Source organism: Salvia splendens, chromosome 13, assembly GCF_004379255.2.
Source record: "Salvia splendens isolate huo1 chromosome 13, SspV2, whole genome shotgun sequence".
Classification (NCBI taxonomy): Eukaryota; Viridiplantae; Streptophyta; class Magnoliopsida; order Lamiales; family Lamiaceae; genus Salvia; species Salvia splendens.
In genome coordinates, this window is record NC_056044.1 from 14280082 (window position 1) to 14307171 (window position 27090).

Consider the following 27090-nt stretch of genomic DNA (forward strand, 5'->3'; position numbering starts at 1 on the left):
TCCATAATGAATGAACAATATGAATAGATAAATAACTATATTTAAAAATAAAAATATTTTGTGGACGAAGAAGATAGTAGGTCATATATTAATAAGTTGATATACCGGGAAGCTAGTACTAGTATTACCCACAGAATGATGTTTTCTAGTATATTACTATTAGATATAACCTTTAAAACAATCTCAATTTTAACTGTGATAATGAAGTACTCCATAATCTAGCTATTAAAATATTTCCCTGCAACTAATTTGTCAATAGTTTAAATAATTGCGAAGATAAAATAAATAAGTTTTGTTAGAAGGGAGAACAATTAAACTAATGCTATTAAATTTAGCACGTATATAATATTTTCCTTTGATTGCAATGAATACGAAAAACTATCACATCAATCCCTTTGACTTTAATATGAACGGATATTAATATTACATAGTTAAACTATGATTCATGCTCAAATATTCGATAATAAACATATAATTTTAACACGACACTATCATCGATTAGTTAATGTTGAATATTTAATTAAAATTATCACTCTTATGTGTGTGGACACTAGGCACATCTACCTTGTATATTTATCACACACTACATATTTGTCGACAATTCAATCGACACTAAAACTACTTGACTATAATAAAGAATGGAGATTAGGTCTTCAATCGACGTATATAGTTTTATACATGTGTTATCTAGTACATGACTATATAATTAATATTACAAATTCAAGTAAAACACCGACGCATGTCCCATGCCGAATAATTCAAAATTTAGTTGTCAATGCATGCTTCCATTAAAAATATGTATTTAACACGTCAATAATTCTAAAAAATGCTAAATTTATCTAATGTCACCGGACTATTAAGCCCATATATGATTGCAAAATTCATGTTACCATAGTTAATTTGGATCGAACGACAAGCGGCGTGAATTTTCTTAAAAAGGAGGACTTAATTTAATATGTTTGTTATTATAATAAAATAAATAATAATTAATAGAGTATTTATTTGAAAACTGTTATTTTTAAAAAATGTGATGTATTTTAAATTTATCAACTCTTATCATCAATTTTAAACAATAAAAGTGACTATAACAAATAGTAATAAAATAAGTACACGCCCTAATTGGGTGCAATAAATTCTTAATTAATAAGAATTGGTATAAAATTTAAATAAAGCAATTCGGTGTAATAAATTTCATTTTAATAATATGTACAAAATATAAGTAAAGTAAACAAAATAGAAGTTAATATAGTAAAAAGTATACAAAATGATTATAAAGTGGAACGTAAAAAAACGAAACTTTGGATTGTTTAAATTATTTATTATTATGTGACTATTTATTTTAGGGAAATTGTCATTAGATCACAATTTTTTATTATCTTTTAATTAATCACATGCCTTATAAAAGTAAATAATTAAATCACAATTTTATACTTCAATTTTCAATCATCCCATTATATTCGATTAAAGTTTTAATAAAATCTATTGTGATTTTTATACTTTTTTATCATTATATCTTCTCCAATTACTCCATAATAATCATCTACAATGAATCATTATAATATACTATAACAATGCTAAATTTATTCAGAAGTTAATAAAAAAGTATGACTGAAATATAAAAAATTTCATCAAAATTTTAAATGTATGAGACAATTGAGAAACGTTCAAAAATTATTTACTAGCTATTTTTATAAATTATAAAATTGTCCAGAAAATTTGTGATTTAAATAATATTTTTTAATTGTATTTCAATTCACAAGTCACAGTACATAAACGACATTAACAAGTAACAACGCCATAACAACATTAAACCAAAGCTAAACAAACACAACTTCACCATTAATATACTAAAACAACAACAACATATATGAAATTTTAATTCAACCAACTAATTGATAAACCCCCTTTCTTTGCAGGATTTAATCGCGCCGTCAAACATTTCACCCAATCCATTCTCGTACTTGAATCCAGTCGCCTCAAGCTTCTTCGTCGACAGCCCAGAAAATTTCACCGCCGCCACATCTTTCCACGAGCTGCCCCAAAAAAACAAATTATAATTAACCAATCATTTAATTTTATAAATAAAAATTAAATTAAGTCATTAAATTGAATTACTCTGGAGAAGGCATCTTATATTGTGGATATTTAACGGAGAGGAAATCGGAAAGCTCTCCTATCTCGAACTGCTCCGCCGCCATGATGTATTGCCCTTTTGCCTCGGGATACTCGAATAAGTGGATATGTGCTCGAGCAACGTCGTCCACGTGGACTAAACTCGATTCTTTTAAGTGCTGATAGTGTCCCTTAGCAATCCACAATAGGAATAGCCCAGCAATAGCCCAGCCATAGCCTAGCCACTGCCACATCATCAGCACTAAAAATCCTCCTGCCACATCATCAAAACAAGCAAATAGCCCAGCAATAGCCCAACCATAGCCCAGCCACATACTATCCACATCATTATTAACAAATATATACAAAATGAAATAATTAAAAATCACACAATATACGGAATTAAATTTACGACACAAAAACGAGAAAATTCACTAATATTAATAAAATATAAAAAGTACATTAATTAAAAAAAATTACATAATTAAAAAAAACTAATGGCGGTCAATCCTCCGTGCCCATAACTCTTCAATTAAATCCTTTTTGAGTCGAATATGAGCCGCCGTTTGGCGCATGTCGGCGTGTGCTTGTAAGAGGCCGGCTTCATCGTGAGGTACCCCACTCCGTACGTTGGGGGCGGCCACGCCGTGGCTTGGACCGGCTTCATTATCGTCGTTGACCCAATTGGTCAGTTCGCCACCTTCATCTTCGACAATCATGTTGTGCATGATAATACATGCGTACATGATATCAGCAATGCATTGGACATCCATCCATTGGTCGAGGTGGACCACTGGGGGAGGTCGAGGTATCGCCGGCTGCAAGGCCCTTTCCATCCATTGGTTTATCGCGTTGGTCGTATAGGCGTCCAACGCCTCGGCCATTCGACGTTCGTACTCCTCAGCATCCCCTCCGCTACCACCACTACTACCACCAGCATTACTCATTTTGCGTTGTTGATCTTGAACAGAAATTAAGATAGAGAGAGTACTTGTTAAAACAAGTCGTGCGAATGAAAATGACGAACAAAGCGCGTATATATAGTGTTTCGAAAAAAAAATTTATTTTTTCGCGCTAGGCGGTGCGCTGGGCGATCCGGGAGCTGCAATAGCGCCGAACGGACCGCCCAGCGCCACATAACCGCCCAGCGCTGCGCGATTTCTCTCTCCACTCAGCCGCTGGGCGGCTGCAATAGACCGCCCAGCGCCGGCGCTCAGCTGGGCGGTCGCTGGGCGCCTATCGTGGATGGTCTTATCAGCTGTAACAACAAAAGTGATTAAAATATTGTTAATCTTTTTTCACTACCTGTTTATTTTGAAATCAACATTAATTTTTTTTTAGAAAATAATAATGCCAAACAAATCTCATTTCTATATATTACTAGTAACTAATTTTATAAAAGTCAAAGACCAACTTATCATACTACTCCCTCCGTTTCACTATAATTGAGGCGAAACTTTTCGGCACAAAGTTTAAGAAAGGGAGGTTGAGTGTGTTGAATAAATAGATAAGAGCTTCTGCGCTTGTTGTTTCCGGATGATGTTGCTATATCACAACTTCTTTTATGAGAGAAGACGATTAATAACTGAGATGAGCTCGCAATTTTGAGTTGAATTGTTTTTTCCTAGAGAATGTGGAAGATTGGATCTACCTTTAATTTCGAGATTTCTGTGATGCGCATGCTTATTTGCTTTGTTGAATGGTTGATGGCTCTTGCACAGGGTTGCTATGTGTGGGATTGCTAGGTTTATGTCTTTAATTTTGCAGTCTCTGTACCGATGCATTTGGAGCTCAAACCGGTTTGTTTATGATTCCGTTCCAAGTAAGAGAACATATTTGTGATCTTGTTTCTGGAAATACTGCAAACACTTTGGGCTAAAGTCATTCTCTATGCATATGAAATTTATTTCCATTAGTTGTCATAGTATGAGAAATATAGTTTGCTCATCCGTTTTTGAAACATTTACTTGAAACTTATAGGGAAGTGCAAAGTGACAGAGAAAAAGTGAGAGAGGAGTCCAGAGCTGCTGGTAGGCAGCTCGACACTTTTGATAACATTGGTTTCCATGGAAGCATGTTTCCCAGCATATTTGGAGGGAAGGATCCTTTCGATGATCCTTTCTTTTCTCGTCCCCATGGGGCCTTGTTTGGCTCGCACAAGATAAGCTCCGGTAATCCTGGTAACGTGCAGCCTATGAGCAGATCAAAAGGACTAGTGATAGAAAAGCTGGATAGTGATGCTGAAGATGTGGAGAATGATGTTCGTCGTCCCTCTTGGGCAAATAACAATCCACTTGTTGAGCATCCGGATGATCAGGATGATGGTAAATAGATGTGCCTTGGTTTTTGAATCCTCCAGAATGAAGTTAATGTGCTGATGTTTAGATCTAAATGACAGATTATGGAAAGAGTCCCAGAAAACAAAGGGACGTGTCTTCCAGTGCAAATCAGATCAAAGTGGAACCAGAGAAACCACGGTCTCACAGTGTAAGCTTCCAGAAGGTGACATATGGTGGGATCAACGGATCATATTATACAGCAACAACTTCTCGTAGGGCGGGAAGCGATGGAGTATGTCTATAACATTTGCTAAGTCTGGGTTTTCCATGTTGTTTGTTTATTTCTAATACAATATTTCCTCTTCAGGTGACGTGGGAAGAGAGCAAGCAGGCTGATCGAACGACAGGTCAAGCAGCTAACAAGGTCTCCAGAGGAATTCATGATAAGGTGAGCAGACAATAGTATACACAGAAATTTTACAACACTTGCATGATAGGGTTAGTTTGCCTGCACTGTTACTCTTTTGAGACGAGGCAGAAATTTCTTTGTATTTAAATCTTTGACATTAGGTTACTTTCTCAAAATTGGGCAATATAGTGGAGCTCGACCCTGTGAAGTTTAGTTGGTTTTTCTTCTCAAATTTTCATATCAAGTTCATGCATGATTTAGAGCTGAAGCTAATATGCCTAACATACAACGTGATTCTATTCTAGCTGTCTCTTCTAACATTAACATGAAGTAATTGTACAGAGAGGTGATGGGTGAGTTGGGATCCGTTGACCATTGCATATGGTTTTGCAGGGGCATTCAGTCACAAGGAAGCTTGGTTCGGATGGTAAAGTGGAAAGTGTGCAGACTCTACAAAACCTAAATGAAGGTTAGTTGTGTACAAAAGAGAGATGGTGCACCCGTTTCTGCTCAGTAGCAGGTTGCTGATGCAATACTTTATTGCAGATGAACTTGACAGCTTTGAAAAAGCTTGGGGAGGCATTGCAGACAATCACTTCCGTGGTAGGAATGATTCATTTGATTTTCCTAATATCTCAGGTAATATAAGTTGTTCTAATTATCAGGGGGTTTGTGTTTGCATGCCTATTAAGGCTATAAAGTTTAAAATGGCTGTAAACTAAAAGCTGATCCTCACATGATGGTGATATCAAGAACTATAACCCAGCTTTTAGGCATGCTAAGATATTCCGTGTGTGACAGGGATGCAAAGCAATAGGCTTGGTTCATTGGCAGCCTGGGGAAGCTTATCCGATCCATTGCGAGACACAAACAGAATCAGGAGCTTCAACCAGGAGCAATCCACGAGAGGAAGACCGAAAAAGGTGGTTACCATAAACATCGAATAAACAAACCAGCAACAGCTGCACCCATATAGTATCAGTTTTTAAGTGGCCTGTATGGATATCTCGAGTGTTTTCTTAGAATCTACGCAAAATACATCCTTAAGTCCTTGTACTTTGATTGTTTATTTCAATAGATCCTTGTACAAATTTTTCGTTTTAGTAAGTCCTTGTACTTTTATATTCGATATATTTCAATCCTTATTTAACGGAATCGTTAATTTTTCTGTTATAAAATAACATATCATATATTAAATATTTAAATGTATTCCACCTAATATCCTAATTAAAAAATATCAACATAACATAAATATTAAAAAAAGATAAAAACAAAAACAAAAATAAAACCTAAAAATTTCAAAACTTTAAGCCTCCATTTGGTACTTGGAATTGGAATTGAATTGGAATTGAATTCTATGGAATTGAATTGGAAGAAATTGAATTCTAATTCAATTCCAAATCCTATGTTTAGTAAAGTGAAGTGATTGATATGAAATTGAATTTGAATAATTTGTGCACACATACATGCAGTATACACAAAATACACACTCACGCACTTCACACAAAATACACATACTATACAAACATAATACACACACTTCACACACATTTCACACATTACACATATTTCATACACTTCACACACTGCACAAATTTCACACATTTCAAACACTACACACATTTCACACATTACACACACTACACAAATTTTACACATTTCTGCACTACACATATTTCACACACTACACATTCCACACACTACACATATTTCACACACTTCACACATTTCACACACTCACACTTTACACATCCGATTTTTAGATTTTTTTTCAGTTTTAGATTTTTTTCGACCTGAATCACAAAATTGAAATTTTCCAAAATGTTAAAATGAACCAAATTTGAAATTTTGGTTTGGGAATAGTGTGTGTATTTTGGGTGTGCGTAGTGTGTATTTTGTGTAAAATTTGTGTCGTATGTGTATTTTGTGTGTAATGTGTGCAGTTGTGTATTTTATGTATAGTGCGTGTAGCGTGTGTATTTTGTGTAGTGTGTGTATAGTGTGAAATGAGTGAAATTCGTGTAGTGTGTGAAATGTGTTTGGTGTGTGTAGTGTGTGAAATTTGTTTAGTGTGTATAGTGTGTGCAATGTGTAGTGTGTAAAATTTGTGTAGTGTGTGAAATTTGTGTACTGTGTGAAATTTGTTTAGTGTGTGGAATGTGTGAAATGTGTGTAGTGTGTGAAATGTGTGTAATGCGGGAAATGTGTGAAATTTGTGTAGTGTGTGAAATTTGTTTAGCGTGTGAAATGTGTGTAGTGCGGGAAATGTGTGAAATTTGTGTAGTGTGTGAAATTTGTGAACTGTGTGTAGTGTGTGAAATGTGTGAAGGGTGTAGTGTGTGAAATGTATGTAGTGTGATGTGTGAAGTGAGTGAAATGTGAGAAGTGTGTGAAATATATGTAGTGTGTGAAATGTGTGTAGTGTGTGAAAAAATGTGTGTAGTGTGTGAAATTTGTGTAGTGTGTGAAGTGTATGAAATGTGTGTAGTGTGTGAAATATGTTTAGTGCGAGAAATGTGTAAAATTTCTGTAGTGTGTGAAGTGTGTGTAATGCGGGAAATGTGTGAAATTTGTGTAATGTGTGAAGTGTGTGAAATGTGTGTAGTGTGTGAAATTTGTGTAGTATGTGAAATGTGTGTAATGTGTGAAATTTGTGTAGTGTGTGAAATGTGTGTGTGTGTGGTGTGTGTAGTGCGTGAAGTGTGTGTAGTGTATGTGAAATGTGTGTAGTGGGTAGTGAAGCTATCAAATTTTATGACTATTTGGAATTCCAATCATGGAATTGAAAAATTTGGAATTATAATTCAATTCCAATTCTTGTGATTCAAAGGAATGGAATTGGAATTGGAGCCTCCAATTCCAATTTCATAGCTCCAATTCCATGTTCCAAAACATAGAGGTGCCCACGGTTCCGGAACCGCCGTTCCGGTTTTAGAAATTGCCGAACCGGAACCGAACCGCGAGGGTGTTTCACGGTTCCGGTTCCGGTTCCAAAACCACCAGTTTCGGTTTCGGTTATGAACCGACGGTTTTTCAAGGTTTTGAACCACAGGTTTTTTGCGGTTCCAGCTTGGTTTCACGGTTTTTCTGCGGTTTTTCGCTGTTCCAGCACGGTTTCGATTCGAAAAATTTTGAACCTGAACCGAACCACTGTTCAAAAATCGACGGTTTCGGTTTGGATAAATTCTCACTGTTTCGGTTTGGAACCCTAACCGACTGTTACGGTTTTGGTTTTAACCGCCGGTTCAGTAAACCTTGGGTAGGTCTACCCAAACACACCCTAAAAGATCAAGGACAAAGACTCGGGCCATGGTCGCCATATGAAGGGCTTCGACAGGCTCAAGGTTAGGTATCCCGGTGCACTCTTGGTTGCTGAGGATATTGAGGCGGTACCCGATGAAGCAGATGAGGCTCATGCAGTGGGAATTCAGGGTGAAGGAGTTGAAGAGGAAGAAATCGTCATTAATGAGGTTGTCATTCCTCATCTATTTCTTCTTTTTAATTTTTTTTTCACTTTCTTGTGTGCCTTGTGTGCTTTTCTGTGCATTATATTCGTGTTAACTTAGCAATCTCCCGATATATACATTTTTGTTTGCAGATTGTTCGCACAAAGTACTTCGATATGCCCCCTCTGACTGTTAGTGAGGCAGTCGAGCCGCTGGAAAACCACGATCATGACTTCTATGGCTTTCGCAACGAAGAAACTGGTAAGCTGACTTCACGTCTTTTCATCTTTATATATGAAAGGGCTCCTCATGGACGCTTATGCTAGAGAGTGCCATGTTGCAGGTGAGATCAACATAGTCTACAAACGAAGAGCCGGGGGATACGGTCTCATCATCCCTAAACAAAATGGTGAAACAAAGAAACTGGAGCCTGTGGTTGTTGAGTCGACATCGAGCTGATTCCTGCTCAAGAAGGTGTTTTGAGATGAAAATGAGTAAAAAATGAAGTTTGTAGAGAGTCGAAAATTATGAGATCTCTTGTAAATGGTGTTCAGTTCCTTTGCAAACATTCCCTTATTGCAAGTGTATTATGCAATTTTGCTCTACCAAATAGAATAAACGGAAAACTACATATCAGAAATCAGCAACACAAAATTTCATTCTACATTGAGCAACAAAACAAATCTGAGCATGCCAACAGATACAAGGCATGAATGTTTATATGTTCTACAAGCTTGGTTCTGCAGTTACAGTCATAGCCGGGTTCAGAAAGGCGAAGAAATTTAAAAGAAGAGTAGTCACTTTGAGATATATTCCTAGTGACGCCTCTTACCACCACCACCACCACCACCCTTTCTCTTGCCATGACTTTTCTTGCCATCTTTCTTCTTCTTCCCTTTACCTGTAGGGTGCCTGCCCTTGTAGTTAGAGGCTTGTAACAGATGCCCGACGTTGAGAACCCCCTTTCTGAAATCGCCTTGCATCGACTTCAGAATTCTGTCTTCTGCTGGTTTCCTCTCTGGCACCTTCTTGGAACTACTGCTACTGTAGGCTCCAAACCTTCCAAGTATAGCTCTCTATATAGAGACCAATTATTTACACATCATTTCTAATCTTAATCGACATACAGCTTTAGAGTGACTGAATGAAATGATGACGCTGAGAATGTTAAGTAACCTCTTGAAGCAGTTTCTCTTCAAACGCAAACACACACAAAAGAAAGAGTTCGCAGTAAGAGGGAGGAGCAATTCCAGCCATGGGTGCAAAGTTAGTGATCCTCAACTAAAATCTCAACCTGATTGGACAGTGATGTTTTCCAAACCTTATTCTGCATTATTCTACACAACCAACAACAAACCCTTCGAACCCACATGGAGCACTTTCTGATGAATACAACTAGTTCGGTGAAAGGATTAATTCAAAAGGTTAATCAAATTCATTTGCCAAATCCAACACAAACATACACACACAAAGGAAAGAGTTCATAGTAAGAGGAAGGAACAATTCAGCCATGGGTGCAAAGCATCAACAAAAGATTACACGTTAGTGATCTTCAACCAAAATCTCAAACCTATTATGACAGTGATATTTTCCAGACCTTATTCTACACAACCAACAACAAACCCTTGAACCTTCATGGAGCAATTTCTGATAAACCATGTGAACGGATTCATTGAAAAATATATCGAATTCCTTTGCCTTCATAGTTCAGAGAAATATTTCAAAACATTGATGCCCTTCTTCACTAGAAAAATATTACAGCAAAGAATAAGATCAAATATACTAGAATGATGACAGCAATAGGTATGAATCAAATTGTCAATATTTTTCTCCCTACAACAACAGCTCCAAGAAATTGACATACTTAACCAAAGATCTAACAAATTGGATTATAATAGTAGTAAATGCAAAGAGACTTAATCTTACCCAAAAATTCAATATCTTTCAGGATGGACTTGATGTCCATTCTAGGTTCCCGGGAATCCAAATTGGAGGATGAAGATTCCCTTTTCGTTCCTTTCCCCTTCATAGTCATACCTTTTTCCTAACCGAAAAACAAGCAAGATCTTCAATCCAACAAAATACATGAAACAAACCCAACCAGATCAATTGAATTTCGCAGTGGATAAACGATTGCGTCCTCTTATATAACAAATAGTTCAAAAATTTATAACAAGGTTATAAGTTCCCACAGTTAGCATTGGAAAATTTGAAAAGGTAAAAAACGCAAGATGTAATAAGGGTAAAGGATTACCGCGTGGCTGAAACAATCTGTGGATGGCAACTGCTGAATCTGCTTTACTTTCACTTATTCAGTATTTCTGCGCAGGAATCAGGGCTTGTGGAGATGAAGACTTAAGATGGCGGCGGCACAGGCACAACAGAAGAAATTGATTTCATTTAAATACTTTTATTATTCAAATATTTTTCCCTGTCATAATTGCAGTGGTCATACTTGAATTAGTGTTCAATGTGTAGTTTGATGATTAGATAGTTAGTTAGTAAATTCACATTTTTTATAATATGTGATTGAACTTTCTTGATTTTAGAGGTATAATTAGTTGGAGTTTTTGTCTGAGATATAGAAAGAAATGATCTTTATTTGTTGCTAAAGAGGTAAAGCTTGAACTAGTGTTCAATATGTAGTTAGTCAGTTCTCACTTCTGATATTGAAGAGGTGTAGCGGTAATCGATTTGATGGGAGGTGAGTAGATTGGAAATTGGTGTTTCTTAAGAGAACTCTTGCATTTATGTTCTGTTGATTTTATCATACATTTACATTTGAGTAAACACACATACATAGGTGTAATGTTGAGGGGAAACTGTGGTGAGCTTATTCTCTGATGCTCTTTCATTGATCTTCTCATGGATTGAAAATGCAGTTGCATCCCTCTGTGAAGAGTTACGTGGAAGAGAAGTTAGGTAAGGCAGTGCAAAAGCATAGCCATTTAGTGAGGGAAGTCGATGTCAGGTTGTCCATCCGTGGTGGAGAGGTAGGGAAAGGCCCAAAAGTGCGAAGGTGTGAGGTGCGTGTGTCTTACTACCGTGTTGTATTTATCCTACTGGGGTCGTGTTTGTTAGTATGCTATCTAATTAGTTGTGGTAATGTATGTAGGTTACTTTGTTCACCAAGAAACATGGAGTGGTTCGAGCAGAAGAAGATGCTGAGTGGCTCTATGGGAGCATAGATTTGGTTTCTTCCATTATCCAGAGAAAGTTGAGGAAGATTAAGGAGAAAAACTCGGACCATGGTCGCCATATGAAGGGCTTCGACAGGCTCAAGGTTAGGTATCCCGGTGCACTCTTGGTTGCTGAGGATATTGAGGCTGTACCCGATGAAGCAGATGAGGCTGATGCAGTGGAAATTCAGGATGAAGGAGTTGAAGAGGAAGAAATCGTCATTAATGAGGTTGTCATTCCTCATCTCCTTCTTCCTTTTAATGTTTTTTTTTCACTTTCTTGTGTGCCTTGTGTGCTTTTCTGTGCATTAGATTCGTGTTAACTTAGCAATCTCCCGATATATACACTTTTGTTTGCATATTGTTCGCACAAAGTACTTCGATATGCCCCCTCTGACTGTTAGTGAGGCAGTCGAGCAGCTGGAAAACCTCGATCATGACTTATATGGCTTTCGCAACGAAGAAACTGGTAAGCTGACTTCACGTCTTTTCATCTTTATATATGACAGGGCTCCTCACAGACGCTTACGCTAGAGAGTGTCATGTTGCAGGTGAGATCAACGGTCTACAAACGGAGAGCCGGGGGATACGGTCTCATCATCCCTAAACAAAACGGTGAAACAGGGAAACTGGAGCCTGTGGTCGTTGAGTCGACATCGAGCTGATTCCTGCTCAAGAAGGTGTTTTGAGATGAAAATGAGTAAAAAATAAAGTTTGTAGAGTCGAAAATTATGAGATCTCTTGTAAATGGTGATCAGTTCCTTTGCAAACATTCCCTTATTGCTAGATGTATTATGCAATTTTGCGCTACCAAATAGAATAAACTGAAAACTATATATCAGAAATTAGCAACACAAAATTTCATTCTACATTGAGCAACAAAACAAATCTGAGCATACCAACAGATACAAGGCATGAATGTATATATGTTCTACAAGCTTGGTTCTGCAGTTACAGTCATAGCCGGGTTCAGAAATGCGAAGAAATTTAAAAGAAGAGTAGTCACTTTGAGATATATTCCTAGTGACGCCTCTTACCACCACCACCACCACCACCCTTTCTCTTGCCATGACTTTTCTTGCTATCTTTCTTTTTCTTCCCTTTACTTGTAGGGTGCCTGCCCTTGTAGTTAGAGGCTTCAGGGGCTGAGGGCTTCAACAGATGCCCGACATTGAGAACCCCCTTTTTGAAATCGCCTTGCATCGACTTCAGAATTCTGTCCTCTGCTGGTTTCCTCTCTAGCACCTTCTTGGAACTACTGCTACTGTATGCTCCAAACCTTCCAAGTATAGCTCTCTGTATAGAGACCAATTATTTACACATCATTTCTAATCTTAATCGACATACAGCTTTAGAGTGACTGAATGAAATGATGACTCTGAGAATGTTAAGTAACCTCTTGAATCAGTTTCTCTTCTCTATCCTTTTGATTCTTCATTGAAACTCTAGCAACACTAAGAGGTAACCTCTGTTTCTTTGGAGGCTGTTTAACAAGAAACACAAAGTTCATACATGGTATTTGAGAGCTTAATATGTGCAGCAATAGTAATGGCGTAAATGAACACACCTTTCCACCGAGTGACACTACCTTCTTATTCTCCAAGTCCTTTTTCTGTTTCCATGTCATGTGTGAGGAACCTGAATTAACAAGAAATTAATCACATTCCAAGATATTGTAGTACACCCATATCTCATATGTTCGTCTCATCAAACACAAACACACACAAAAGAAAGAGTTTGCAGTAAGAGGGAGGAGCAATTCCAGCCATGGGTGCAAAGTTAGTGATCCTCAACTAAAATCTCAACCTGATTGGACAGAGATGTTTTCCAAACCTTATTCTGCATTATTCTACACAACCAACAACAAACCCTTCGAACCCACATGGAGCACTTTCTGATGAATACAACTAGTTCGGTGAAAGGATTAATTCAAAAGGTTAATCAAATTCATTTGCCAAATCCAACACAAACATACACACACAAAAGGAAAGAGTTCATAGTAAGAGGAAGGAGCAATTCAGCCATGGGTGCAAAGCATCAACAAAAGATTACACGTTAGTGATCTTCAACCAAAATCTCAAACCTATTATGACAGTGATCTTTTCCAGACCTTATTCTACCCAACCAACAACAAACCCTTGAACCTTCATGGAGCAATTTCTGATAAACCATGTGAACGGATTCATTGAAAAAGATATCGAATTCCTTTGCCTTCATAGTTCAGAGAAATATTTCAAAACATTGATGCACTTCTTCACTAGAAAAATATTACAACAAAGAATAAGATCAAATAATACTAGAATGATGACAGCAATAGGTATGAATCAAATTGTCAATATTTTTCTCCCTACAACAATAGCTCCAAGATATTGACATACTTAACCAAAGATCCAACAAATTGGATTATAATAGTAGTAAATGTAAAGAGACTTAATCTTACCCAAAAATTCAATATCTTTCATGATGGACTTGATGTCCATTCTAGGTTCCTGGGAATCCAAATTGGAGGATGAAGATTCCCTTTTCGTTCCTTTCCCCTTCATAGTCATACCTTTTTCCTAACCGAAAAACAAGCAAGATCTTCAATCCAACAAAATACATGAAACAAACCCAACCAGATCAATTGAATTTCGCAGTGGATAAACGATTGCGTCCTCTTATAATAACAAATAGTTCAAAAATTTATAACTAGGTTATAAGTTCCCGCAGTTAGCATTGGAAAATTTGAAAAAGTAAAAAACGCAAATTCCTTTTTGAGGACTGGGGGCTAACAAAACAAATATAGTACATAATCATCCTATAATCAAAGCAATACTCAAAGTATACAGAATCATGGTTAAATGACAATCATACAAAATGCAGAACATTGTGGACGATAATTACTATAACAAACAATAGAGGACGAGAATTATGAACTTAACAAAAATGGCTATGAGAAAGATATAAACTGTAAACCCTTGAAATTCATAACTTCAAAATTATGACAGTTATGCTTATTAAGCCTTAATCTTTTATCCACTTTTTCACCATCAGCCCTCCAATGAAAGTAGCAGAGATTATTAAGATTGTGACATATCCTACAATATAACATGAAAACCTTCTTGTATGTCTAGACAAAACCCATCCAGAGGAAATAGTTCACCACAAGCCAAATTAGCTAACAAAAGTACAGGATTACCTAATTATGCAGTACATGAATACCCACTGAAATACCGATGAGAAAGATCACACAAAAACGAAAATAACATGTTATCACAGAGCATATAACAATAAAGCATCAAATCGTACAACATTTCATTTTAAAGTTCAAATAAACACAACAGGCATTGCATATTAATATCAATCTAATGAATTGCTAATGAGAAAATCTTCTGATCAGAAAAACGGGAAAAAGGCACCGTAATCACGTACATCCTGGGATGAGATATTGAGCCAGCTCGGGGGCGTCCTCTTGTACGGAAGTGCCGAAGCTGAAATACCCTTACTGAAACAATCGATAAAATGCAGTTTCAATGATTAGAACCATAAACACGGACAATCGAGCGAAATCGAGGACCAAAAAAGCTACCCTCTGCTGTGCATACGACCCATGGTGGCGGCTGAAGTTCGCGGCGGCTAGCTGATCAGCTGCTGTGGCGAGATGGTGTACAAAACCCTAGAGCAACGAAGGTAAAATCGGAAGTGAAAGAACTTTTATATGTGGTGCAAGCAGATTTGCAATTCAGTCCTCGACGTTTATATATTTTGCATATAGCATATCAGTTAATTTCCACATTAATTTTTCTGATAAATAAATTCCATGAACAAACAATTTTCATTTCCAAATAAATTGTCAATAGTTGTTGGTTCAATGGTCTCAAATGTGTCATTAAACATGCCCACGGTTCACGAACCGGCAGTTCCGGTTCGGACCGCCGGTTCCGGTTCGGTCGTCTTCGGAACCGGAACCGAACCGTGAGGCTATTTCACGGTTCCGGTTCCGGTTCGAAAACCGGCGGTTCCGGTTCCGGTTCGGAACCGCCGGTTTTCCGGCGGTTTTGGCGGTTCCGGTTTTCGAACCGGCGAAACCGGCGGTTCAATTATTATTATTTTTTTAAATTTTGAAATTTGGCTTTATACAATAAATTGGAACAAGACAATGCATAATTCAAGCACAAATAAGACGAATAAGGAGGAAATGAAATAAATTTTATTGATTTTGAGTTGTAACGGACAACGATACATTACAATTTACAATACATAAGTATACAATACAATACAACAACATACAACAATATAATATAATTTACAAGTGTCGTCGCCTCGTGGGACTCGGAAGGTAAATAAAAAAAACATGAAATGGGGGGGAAAAAGGAAAAATTGAAAAGGGCTTGGGATCAACTTAAACTTTCAAAGTTAAACTTTTCAAATTTAAGTTGAGTTGCCTACGTATCCACAATTTTATTGAGGAATCAAAGCCCACGTAGTTCTCTTACCTTAGGATCAACCATTTTTTCTTGCAAAATGTTGCCCATTTTCTAAGCAAACACATATCAGCACGCCATATACACATTGCTGCATTTCTAATAGGGGCAATTTGATCTTCCAAAGCAATCAATGCATCTCGAACACACATAGTCAGAATATTATTCAAGCATGGAAAAAATTAGCACTAATAGATAGTTTGTTCTGATTTTTTCCATGATAGATGCTTGAATAATGTTCTGACCATGTGTGTTCGAGATGCATTGATTGCTTTGGAAGATCAAATTGCCCCTATTAGAAATGCAGCAATGTGTATATGGCGTGCTGATACGTGTTTGCTTAGAAAATGGGCAACATTTTGCAAGAAAAAATGGTTGATTCCGAGAAGAATTGTACTTGAAGATCATTAAAATATATTCCCCATTTGATAAATATCTTATTGGTGAAAAAGTGGGTATCTTTGAGGCAGATGGTACTGGAACACAAATTTATATATGGAAATATGGAATCTGGATGATACTTCAAGATCATATATAAATTTGTGATCCAGTACCATTTGCCCCAAAGATATCCACTTTTTCACCAATAAGATACTTATCAAATGGGGAATATATTTTAATGATCTTCAAGTACAACTTAGCAGCAACAACGATACATTACAATTACAAATAAAAAAACATGATGGGGGGGAAAAAATAATTGAAAAGGGCTTGAGCTCAACTTAAACTTTCGAAGTTAAACTTTTCAAATTTAAGTTGAGGTGCCTACGTATCCACAATTTTATTGAGGAATCAAAGCCCACGTAGTTCTCTTACCTTGCTTACCTTTTTGGTCGGCTGTGCTCGCCGTTCACCGCCCCCCGTCGACTCATTGCTAATGTTGAGTGCTCTCGCTTCTGACCTCGTCATCGCCATCGGAAGAAAATTCTTCACCATCATTCTCTACACGGAAGTCGAAATCCGGCTCTTGTGCTCTCATGTCCGCCTTTGCCCAATCGTCAAGTAACATAGTGGCTTCCATGTTCTTGGCGGAGAGATTGCTCCTTCTGTCGTCTAGGACACAACCGCCGACACTAAAAGCTTGTTCAACGGCGACGGTGGAAGCGGGAACGGCGAATATCTCCTTAGCCATGATGGAGAGTATCGGAAACTCTTTGTCATGTGTTCCCCACCAATTAAGGACGTCAATTTGTTGAGTAGGAGGACCTGCATCTTGAAAAATAGAGCGCGATTCCAAATATATATCTAATTCACTAGTCGCTCTAGTCCTATTGGTTGTAGTACCGTATAGATCTTGCAATTGTGATACTACGTCGGGATCAATCATGATATTGGTAAAATCCCCTCCACCAAAATCAAATGTAGACGGACTAGGAGGAGCACGTACCTGGTGAGCGGTCTTATACCGCATTTCATATTCCGCGTAGAGAGAACGAAGTGCACTATCTAACCTTAGTTTGATTTCATCAACATCCGGAATACTTAGTTCGAAGCATTCTCCTCTTGTCAAGCCCATTTCGCGAAGTTGGGAAAAATCCAAAGCGTGCAAACAACCATAGTACATGTCTAAAATTTTATAAACACCATGCAACTTCCACTTTAGATCCAAGCATTTTGCAATCAAAAACACATTTGGAATACGTGAAAAATATTTTAACCATTTTTCAACCATGTAAAACAAAATAGCCTTCAACTCAATGAATTGAGTATTTTTCACACAAGTTTTAAAACCAATTGCCACATACATGCAATGCTCCAAAACGCGCACAGAAGTAGGATAATAAACACTGGATAACTCAACAGTGGCATTTTTGAAAGCGCGGAATAATCGAAATAAATCCATGCTGTGGTCCCAACAAGCGGGTATCAAAATCAAATCAGAAGGAACATGAGGACAACTTCTAAAAAAATCACATAAATACTCAATGTGGTTCAAAGTCGACTCCAACATATCATATGTCGAGTTCCAACGAGTTGAAACATCCAAACGAAAGTTGGTGTACCTGCATTGCTTACCATGACAGTATCTCTTCCAAGCTCTACCAATAGGAGCTTTGTTATGAATCAACTTCACAGCAGTTCTAATAGGATCAACATACTTTTGCCACAAATCGATCGCATCTTGAACACACAAATTCAAAATATGGGCAATACATCGCACATGAAAATATTTACCATCAATAACAGGAGAACATGCACTCATTAGTTCATCTATGCTAGCAGTGTTAGCGCTAGCATTGTCAAAACCAATAGAAAAAATTTTATTGATCAATTGAAATTCATTCAAAACTTGAATGATCAATTGAGCAATTGCTTGTGCAGTGTGTGGTGCGGTAAATTCCCGAAATGCAATCAAACGTTTGTTTAAAGTCCAACTGTGATCAACGAAATGCACAGTGATGCCCATATACGAATTTTTACAAAAACAATCAGTCCACACATCAGAACAAATAGAAACTTTATGCCCTAAGTTAATAATAAACGTACCTAATTGCGCCTTCTTTTCCATGCATTGTCGAACAACGGCCCGAGTCATTGAAGTTCGACTCAATTTTCTTGCAGCGGCATTATAAACTTGCCGCATACTCGACTCAAAAGCATCGTTATCAAAAGCATTGAATGGAAAATGTTTCATAACGGCAAATCTAGACATCACATTAAGAGCATTTTTGTGATCATATTTCAAAAGAGTATTGCTACACGTACCTGATGTTTGGGATGAACCCGTCCCACTCCCGGTCCCGACTCCATGTTGAAAGTTGAGTTGAGTTTGGGTTGGAGCGATGCCAAACTCGACCGGATGCGCTTTCTCCATGTGACGGGTAAATGTACCGTATCCTCCACCCCTTCGGAATGTGTATACGTTTTCGCAATAGTTGCAATACACATTATAAGTGTTAGGATCGTTACTATCTTGTACCTTCTTGAAATGTTTCACCATGATGTTGGAGGTTAAAGACCTTTCAGCTGGTCTAGGAGGTTGAGGAGGTTGTCCACGACCACGCCGACTCCTTGGTGGTGGTGGGGGTGGCATTTCTTGAACCTCTTCTACCTCCTCCCCCTCCTCCTCGTCGTCATCATCATCATCATCATCATCTTCATCAACATTCACAGGGGTTGGACTTTGTTGGGAATAGGCACCGCGACCGGGAGCACCACTACCGGTACCAACATAAGCATCGCCTTGGTATTGAGAGCGAGAGAGAGCAATAGCATGTGCCACATCTTGCTCTTCTCGAGCCTACAAAATAATATTTGTATTGTAAATACAAAATAAAATTATGAACAATAATGTAATGTAATTCAAAATTAATTAAATTAGTAGATAATATATATTAACCTGCCACTCATCCATGTTCATTTGAGAAATTTCATCAATAACGGATCTCCGAGATGGCCTCTCGGCCTTTCCCTTTCCCTTATCAACACGACCTTCTCGGGATGAAGACATATTGCTATGTAGAAATGTAGAAATATGGAATAATATTTTTTTTTTGTTTTAGCAATTGAGAAAGGAAGACAACTTATAGAACTATGGGAACAAGTATAAGTGTATAACAATGCGTAATAAGAGTAGCACTTGCGTAATTAAATGGAAGCACAATAGCACAAATGAGAAATTGGAGACAAAGAGAGAGAATTGGGAGATTGAAGAGAGAAACTCTTATTAACACAAGAGTGGGGTGAATGTAAATGAGGATAGAGGGGGGTATTTATAGATAAAAATGGGGGGGGGGGGAAATGGAAGAATTCGAATTTGAAATTTGAAAAAAAAAAATTGAATTTTCGCAAAAACCGGCGGTTTTGGCGGAAAACCGCCGGAACCGCCGGTTTTCCAGCCAAAACTGCCGGTTTTCCGGGCCGGAACCGCCGGTTCGGTCAACGAAACCGTCTGCAAAAGCTGCGTCATGTCGCCTCGTTTCTCGCGCCGCATCCGGAACCCCTGAACCGGCGGTTAACCGCCGGTTTTCACGGTTAACCGCCCAAAAACCGCCGGAACCGGTCGGTTTTTCAGCTGAAAAGCTGCCGCCGGTTGCCCCATCCACATGCCTTGAAATTAGCACCCGAACCGGCGGTTCGGCCGGTTAACCGCCGGTTCGGTCACGGTTCCGGTTCAAAATATCTTGAACCGGAACCGGACCGCAACCCGAATTCTGATGGTTCCGGTTCGGGAAAAAGGCCACGGTTCCGGTTCGGAACCGGTGGGCATGTTTAGTCATATATGGTTCAATAGTAAAACAAAATTGGTAAATATAAATATATTACTGTAGATTAAATTACAAAACAATAATTCATATGTTTTGAAAAACTTCTTTGTAAACAACATTTACAGTAGAAGACACATTACTATTAAGTTCACCATTCCAAACTAAAATAACCCCACATGCGCAAGAGATTAACCTTGCCTCTTGTTAATTTTCATAGCATATGACACCGATAAAGGAAATTGTCGACGTTGAAATTTGAATGGGAACCTAGTATAAGAAGGTGTTACTGATATCCGAGGAATCAACACTTTATGACCTTGATTACCAGCACTCAAGACGTTGTCTTTCAAAACATGATCACCTAGATGCTTAATGATCAATCGTGTTCCATTACACAATCCGTTAACAAGATCTATGTTTCTTAACAACATAATAGGAGTACCAACCATCAACAATAACTCATGATTTGGTGTACCGGAGCACTCAAGATTATTTAAAAAAATTCCACTTAATGTATCTCTGCAAAACCATTAGAGGTTTGACCAGACTTAAATATGTTATCTGAGCTCAAATAAACACGACCATCCGATCGATCCAAATAAATCATATATTGATTAACCTAGTCAACCACATCCAACGTTGGAGCAAGTATAGCTCGATCATGCAAATGGCAGCTCAAATCTTGGTTGTCCATATACGAATGATACATAGATTTAACAGTGTTTTGTAGAAGATTACCACTCTCGGCCAATATCAGTAGGAAGATCAATATTGACTTCACCATCATTAGGACCCCCAATAATCTCATCTCCAATCGATGCAACCCACTCAGAAAAGTCCTTCAATTTCTAAGCTTCCTTACCAGATTTAATACTAAGAAGTCTCATATTGTTAGTCAATCTCAAAACTTTGCAACTACTCCAAAGATATGTGAGTTAATAGTAGCATTCACAATATCTTATCGACTACCCTTAGCCACAACTAGTAAAATCTATCTAAAATCAGCCCCCAAAACAACTGTTTTCCCACCAAATGGTATCTCCATGCTCAACTCATTGCATACTCTCATAAGGTCACGCAAACTCCGATCAAGCTTCCAAACAATGTTTGTGAACCATAGGAGCTTCGTCCCATATAATAAGTTTCGCTCTCACAATCAACTCAGCTAATGCACTACTTTATTTTATATTGAAGACTTAATTTTTATTAGGATTTATAGGAATCTTAAACCGTGAAAGAGTTTTTCTCCCACTAGGTAACAATAACGAAGCAATACCACTGGAAGCCACGTTCAAAACAGTATCACCTTTTGAACGAATAGCCGCTAACAATGTCTTTCAAATGAAAGTTTTTCCAGTGTCTCCATACCCATAAACAAAAAATAATCCACCATGATTAGAGTTGACAACAGACATTATCGTACCATACACATGGCGTTGTTCATCAGTGAACTTCAAGACAAAGATTAAATGATCTCTTGCCAAGGCTTCCCGACCATAACAAAATAACGTACCACACGATCTTATAAAACACATTGTTTGTTGATCACAATGGTTTTGTCTCCAACAGTGGTTGTGTCAAAAACACGAATGCAACGTACTTTGACAACTAAAGAAATTGAGGAAGCCTCGAGCTCATTGAGCATGGTGTGGAATGGTTCCATGGCGTCAAGCTTTCCTCCTATGGTAAGAGCAAAAATGGTATGCTTGAGTTCTATAAGGTAAATATGTATGTGTGGATACCCAGCCGGCGGTTTGGGACCACACTGATTTCCACCAACGGTTGTTTGACGACTACTTCGCTAAGGAGCCGCGGTGGGGGGGAGTCGTTTTTCTGTCAGTGTTTTAGAATGCACCAACCACTCTTTCTGCATATCATTCCGACGTTAGAGGCCCGGTACAAGAATTTCCGATTCAGATGCGATGCGAGCGGCAGACTCGGGCTATCGCTGATACAAAAGTGCACTGTTGCAATTAGACGGTTGGCTTATGGAGGAGCAGCCGACATGTTCGACTAGTACCTTCAGTAAGATTATTATCCAAAGTATTTCCTATATGAGGAATGAAGTAACATTAGATGATACCTCTACCTTATTAGACCAAATTAGACTATGCAATATAGTGATACCACCCATGCTAATATCAAATCACAAAAGGAGAAACAGAGCAAATCTAACAATATAATTCAATGATGAACAATTAGAAAGCAACTCCAATTGATTAGGAAGATATCAATGTTGAATCCTAATATCAAATTACAGTAAAAAAACTCATCTGAGGAGGGGCTAACGTCTTTAAAACAAATTATACTGGCAGAACATATAATCACCTACATCCTCATTCATTTGAATGTTTGCATCATCAAAATTCTTCTCCATGACATTTATCACTGCATGCTTTAAAGCCACTGAAGCCTTTCATTTTTTTTCGAGTCACAAGAGGTGGGTGTATTTGCAGAACCTGATTTAAGACATATGTCAAATATTAGTTGATACTCTATCCGCTCCAAAAGAAGATGCATTTTTGGTTGGGCACAAGGTTTAATGCACAATTGGTAAAGTAAGAGAGAGGTATAAAGAAAAAGTAATTAAAGTATTGTTAGTGGAGAATTGGCCTTAGAAAATGCATATCTTGTGGGACGGATTAAAAAGAAAATAGTGCATATTCTTGTGGACGGAGGGAGTAATATTTTTCTATGGTATGTATCAACACGTTTGCACATGTACGTATCTGATCTTAAGTAGGCACAATCAATAAATCAGATGGGTTACGGGCTACTCCTAAATACGGTTTTGACTATATTTTAGCAACTGTCAGTTTAGCTTTCCCATCTATATAAACCCTCTCAAATTGTGGTCTTATTTCATCTATTTTGAATGCGTTAAGAACTTTGGAAGCTATGGTATTTATCTCAGGAGATACATCTTCTCCGATGTTCTCTCCAAAAACTACTAAGTTTTTCATAACATTCCGTGCACACTGAGACACATCTTTAGCCTCAAAAGGGATTCCTACAGTAATATTGAAGTCTGGACAAATATTGATATAAGTAAATGGTAAATCACTAATTTATGTGAAACTGATGTGGATTCGTGTCACTTACTCTTTAATATCGTTGCTCTAATCGCGGGATCATAGAACAATTACATTGGCCCTGTCAATCCTACCCGAATCCCGTGTTTTTGCACTCTAATACAACAAACTTCAATGCTGACGTTCAATCTTGCTTCTTCATAACCACCGTGCAATCTTGTTTCTTCATCATCAGCTAGGTAGGTCACATCGGGCCAATACTCCAAGATTTCTTTCTTGTATATTGTAAACATCTATAATGAAAATAGAATTAGTTATATAGGTCAGACATACTGAAATTCTAACAATTCAATACGCTTAATAAGAATATTTGAATCAAATTCTTCATCTGAAGTTCACTCATTTCATTGTTTTGCCTTTCATGTTCCTCATATGTAAGTTTATCAAAATCATCCTTAAGTACGATAGAATGGCTTCGTATACCATGTCGAAAGTTTCGGTATACCGAATTACAATATATTGAACTTTCGGTATGGATGATATCACTACCCTCACCGTATCAAAATTTCAGTATATTGTACCAAACCTTGATATATCTTACCGGGATGGTATACCTAACTTCGGTACAATATACCGTTAGACCATATTGTTTCGTATAACTTTATATACCGAAAAATATATAAATGATTTATAAATTATTAATTGATATATTTATCGTTTTAATCCAAAATATTACATTACATTGATATTTAATCGGTATATGTGATATATACCTTTGATTCGATATGTATTGATTTCGATACATATTTTAGACTATCGGTACACCGGTAATCTCAACATATACCGGTAATATCATTATACCGGTAATATTTTCATAATATTCATTATATTTGGTAATATATACCGGTCAATACGTTATATTTAATCATTTATGTATTTTCTTATCTGGAGCTTTGGATCGAGCAGTGTGTTCCACGGACAGAAAATGAGAAACATAATGATAGATGCATCTCCTTTGGACCCGTGTCCTTGTAATATTGGTCCAAACATACACTATCGAATTTATCAATATTCAGATGTCGAATTCATTCCAACAAAGCTCTGAAACAATTTCGACTTCGGTTGATCAGTTGCGCCATTGATAGTCTGCATTATTTAAAAAGGATCATTATGCCGATAATATTTTGCGTTACTCAATCCACTATTGTGTCAATTAATGAGTTGACAATTTTTATGCATTCATATGTCAAATTTTTGTAACGAAATAGTAACTCAGTCTTCTTTATAGTTTATTGACTTATATAGTATTTAGTATTTATGCATTCAAATGCAAAGTCAATCATCTCAATTTCTTTCATATTCCACTACATTCGTATGCCATTTATTCATTATTATTACTCAATTGTCTGACACAATCTCTCGACATTGGACTTTGTTATACAATTACGATAAAAAAACATTGCATACTAGGTGTTCAATTAGTTGTCAAAGAATTTGCTAAGGTTTGTGATATGGATATCTCCGTATCTTCGACTAACGCCAAAGAGGCTGAACCGATGCCAGGTCGGATAGCAGAAGAACAACATGAAGAGGAGGCTCCATTGGTATTTGAGACGACATCGGCCGTAGAGGTGCCTAACTCTCAGCCGCGATGTCAAACCAAGCGACCGAAGAAGTATGGCGATTATGTATCGCGCTGCGTAGCTAGTTGTTTTAGACTTTCTTGGAAATAGTTTGTAACATTAATGCTGTAACAACTCGCATACACTAATCCCTTTTTTGTAGACTTTCTTGGAAATATGTTACACATTTTGTTCTCTCTTAAATCATCATACCAAGTACACTGATTCATATACGGATATACCCATCAATAGGGTTTTATGTAGAAATAGTATTCTTGCTTATTTGGATGAAAGAAAGAGTTGCATAAATCATCCAAAAATAGTTATTGCTAAAAATGCAATCTAAGGAAAATATCTCATCATGAAACAAAGTCACAAAATCTCCATCATTTTGATATTGACAAGCTAGACTTGACAATCAATGATGTTCTACACTAGAACTCCTAATTCAGAAATCTTTACTATCTTTTGTAAGACCTCCCAGTCACTTCAATTAATTTAGAGGCTCCACTTTATATTAATTGTGTGATTACCATTTATTAAGTTAATTAATGAAACTTGGATGAAGCGAAATCCAAATTACAAGAGTAAACTAAGAAAATATATTTTTTATTTTTGTATAAAAATAAAGTTGCGGAGATTCCCTATATTTTTATTTGGAATTCTAAATACAAGCGGTGCATTCATAGATATTTTTGCCAGCAATATCTAAACTAAGAAAATATATTTTTATCTATACTATAAAAATAAAGTTATGGAGATTTCCTATATTTTTATTTGGAATTCTAATCAAACGCTTAATTGGCCTTTAATTATACATTTTTAATTTAATATAATTAATCTTATAAATTTCTCCAAATTTAAATGACATAGTAAAACCTCTCACTCACTCCACTTAATCACACGTTTTTAGCTTTATACATTTTTAATTTAATATAATTTTTTAAATTAAATGGTAATTCTGTAAATTTCTCTAAAACTCCCCTTTTAGGGCATCCACAATGGAGCGCCCTATAGGGCGCCCTATGCACCGTCACAACATCATTTTATCCTCCTACCGTTTCACCTGCACTCGGGCGCCCTATAGGCCGGCCTAAAGGCAGTCCCATAGGTTTCACTATTATTTTGTTAATTAATTTAAATGTTTTCAAATATGTCAATGCAAAATAATTAAAAAAGCACCACGATTAATTAAAAACGGCAAATCCTACATTGATTAAAAAATTACATGAGTTAGAAATGGAAAAAAAAGTTGACTACTCTACAAAAGTCCCAACTTGCGGCGCAGCTCATCGATCATCCCATAGAAGTATTCGGCTTTGGTCGGGTCCTGGCACTGCATGAGGGCGTTGTGCATGTCCAACAACGTCCTCCGGTTGGCGGCCGCTGCCAACTCCGCGTAGGCAAGTGACGCCGGGGTCGGGGTCAAGGCGGCGGCCGCGGGTTGTGAGGAGGATGTCGCCTTCGCCTTGCCCTTGTTCTTCACAGCCTTGACGCCAACGGGACGCCGGGAGGACACCGGTGTGCCGGAACTCTCTTCCTCCTCGTACATCGTCAGGTTGAGGTCCACCGGATATGCGCCGCTTTCGCTGCTCGTGTAAGCACCGGCTTCGGTGGTCTTCGTCCTCTTTGTCGCAACCGATGGCAGAATCACACCTTGGAACTTCTGCGTGTCCTTCAAGAGTACCCAGATGTTGAAATGCTTGAAGTCACCGTAAAATGACTGGTACGACAAAAGCGCTCTATCGCGCACATCGCTCAAACTCTCGCCGCTTCCCTGCTCCCGCAAGCACTTCTCGTACTCCGCCGAGAACAAGTTGACTTGTTTCTTCGCTTGATCTCAGTGCTTGCGGAGCTGCTCCCTATGGCGCTTGTACGCGCTCAGCGGCTTCGCATCATTATAGCGATCGACGATGCGCTCCCAGTACGCAACCTGCTTTTGGTTGTTGGCGAATATCAGTTCCTCTGAAATATCCACCCAACACCTCTCCAAGACGAGGGTTTCATCCGGTTGGTAGTTTGTCCTCCCGGGGGCGTACTCTTCATTCGTTTCTGAAGGTGGCAACTTGTAGGCCCGTTGTCGGTTCTGCTTCTTTCTGGCGGGGGCGGCGGGGAGCGCGGTGGCCGGGCGGGTTGGAGACGGCTCCATGTCGGACAGTCCGTACGAATCCGTAATGAATTCGGGATCGTACTGGGTGTTGGAGTCGAAGGGCCGATATTCGCCAGGGTCTGTACCCGGCCAACGTGCACCACCCCTAAACATCGGACTATTCGGACTTGGGTATTCACCGGAATCCATTTTATAGTGTAAATTTGAGAGTGGAAATGTGAATGAAAATG

The 27090-nt window shown here is 37.9% G+C and overlaps 4 protein-coding genes across 6 annotated transcripts; 2 read left to right on the top strand and 2 right to left on the bottom strand.

Annotated features, from left to right (window-relative positions):
• Positions 1-1715: 1715 nt before the first annotated feature.
• Positions 1716-2258, bottom strand: LOC121761677 (protein BRI1-5 ENHANCED 1-like). The gene is made up of 2 exons (XM_042157311.1): positions 2116-2258; positions 1716-2033 (listed from the first exon to the last, which is right to left on the bottom strand). Exons 1-2 carry the CDS (start codon positions 2196-2198, stop codon positions 1889-1891), a joined length of 228 nt encoding a protein of 75 aa, XP_042013245.1. The 5' UTR covers positions 2199-2258; the 3' UTR covers positions 1716-1888.
• A 1485-nt stretch (positions 2259-3743) lies between these two features.
• LOC121760546 lies at positions 3744-5747 on the top strand. The gene is made up of 7 exons (XM_042156196.1): positions 3744-3814; positions 4093-4436; positions 4511-4683; positions 4759-4839; positions 5194-5269; positions 5347-5439; positions 5602-5747. The coding sequence occupies exons 1-7, from the start codon at positions 3744-3746 to the stop codon at positions 5745-5747; spliced, it is 984 nt and encodes a 327-aa protein (XP_042012130.1).
• A 3266-nt stretch (positions 5748-9013) lies between these two features.
• On the bottom strand, positions 9014-15122 carry LOC121762431 (40S ribosomal protein S13-like). Of its 2 annotated transcripts, none has more exons than XM_042158310.1 (6): positions 14994-15122; positions 14837-14909; positions 13866-13983; positions 12993-13063; positions 12822-12908; positions 9014-9322 (listed from the first exon to the last, which is right to left on the bottom strand). In XM_042158310.1, exons 1-6 carry the CDS (start codon positions 15014-15016, stop codon positions 9062-9064), a joined length of 633 nt encoding a protein of 210 aa, XP_042014244.1. In that variant the 5' UTR covers positions 15017-15122; the 3' UTR covers positions 9014-9061. The 2 variants fall into 2 exon arrangements, with proteins under 2 accessions (XP_042014244.1, XP_042014243.1); XM_042158309.1 differs by lacking the exon at positions 9014-9322 and adding an exon at positions 12241-12721.
• LOC121762434 (ribosome-binding factor PSRP1, chloroplastic-like) lies at positions 11068-12096 on the top strand. Of its 2 annotated transcripts, XR_006042211.1 has the most exons (3): positions 11068-11272; positions 11362-11894; positions 11977-11988. XR_006042211.1 is itself a non-coding variant. In XM_042158315.1 (2 exons), the coding sequence occupies exons 1-2, from the start codon at positions 11123-11125 to the stop codon at positions 11746-11748; spliced, it is 537 nt and encodes a 178-aa protein (XP_042014249.1). In that variant the 5' UTR covers positions 11068-11122; the 3' UTR covers positions 11749-12096. The 2 variants fall into 2 exon arrangements, 1 of the variants encoding a protein (XP_042014249.1); XM_042158315.1 differs by having other exon boundaries at positions 11362-12096.
• Positions 15123-27090: the final 11968 nt, after the last annotated feature.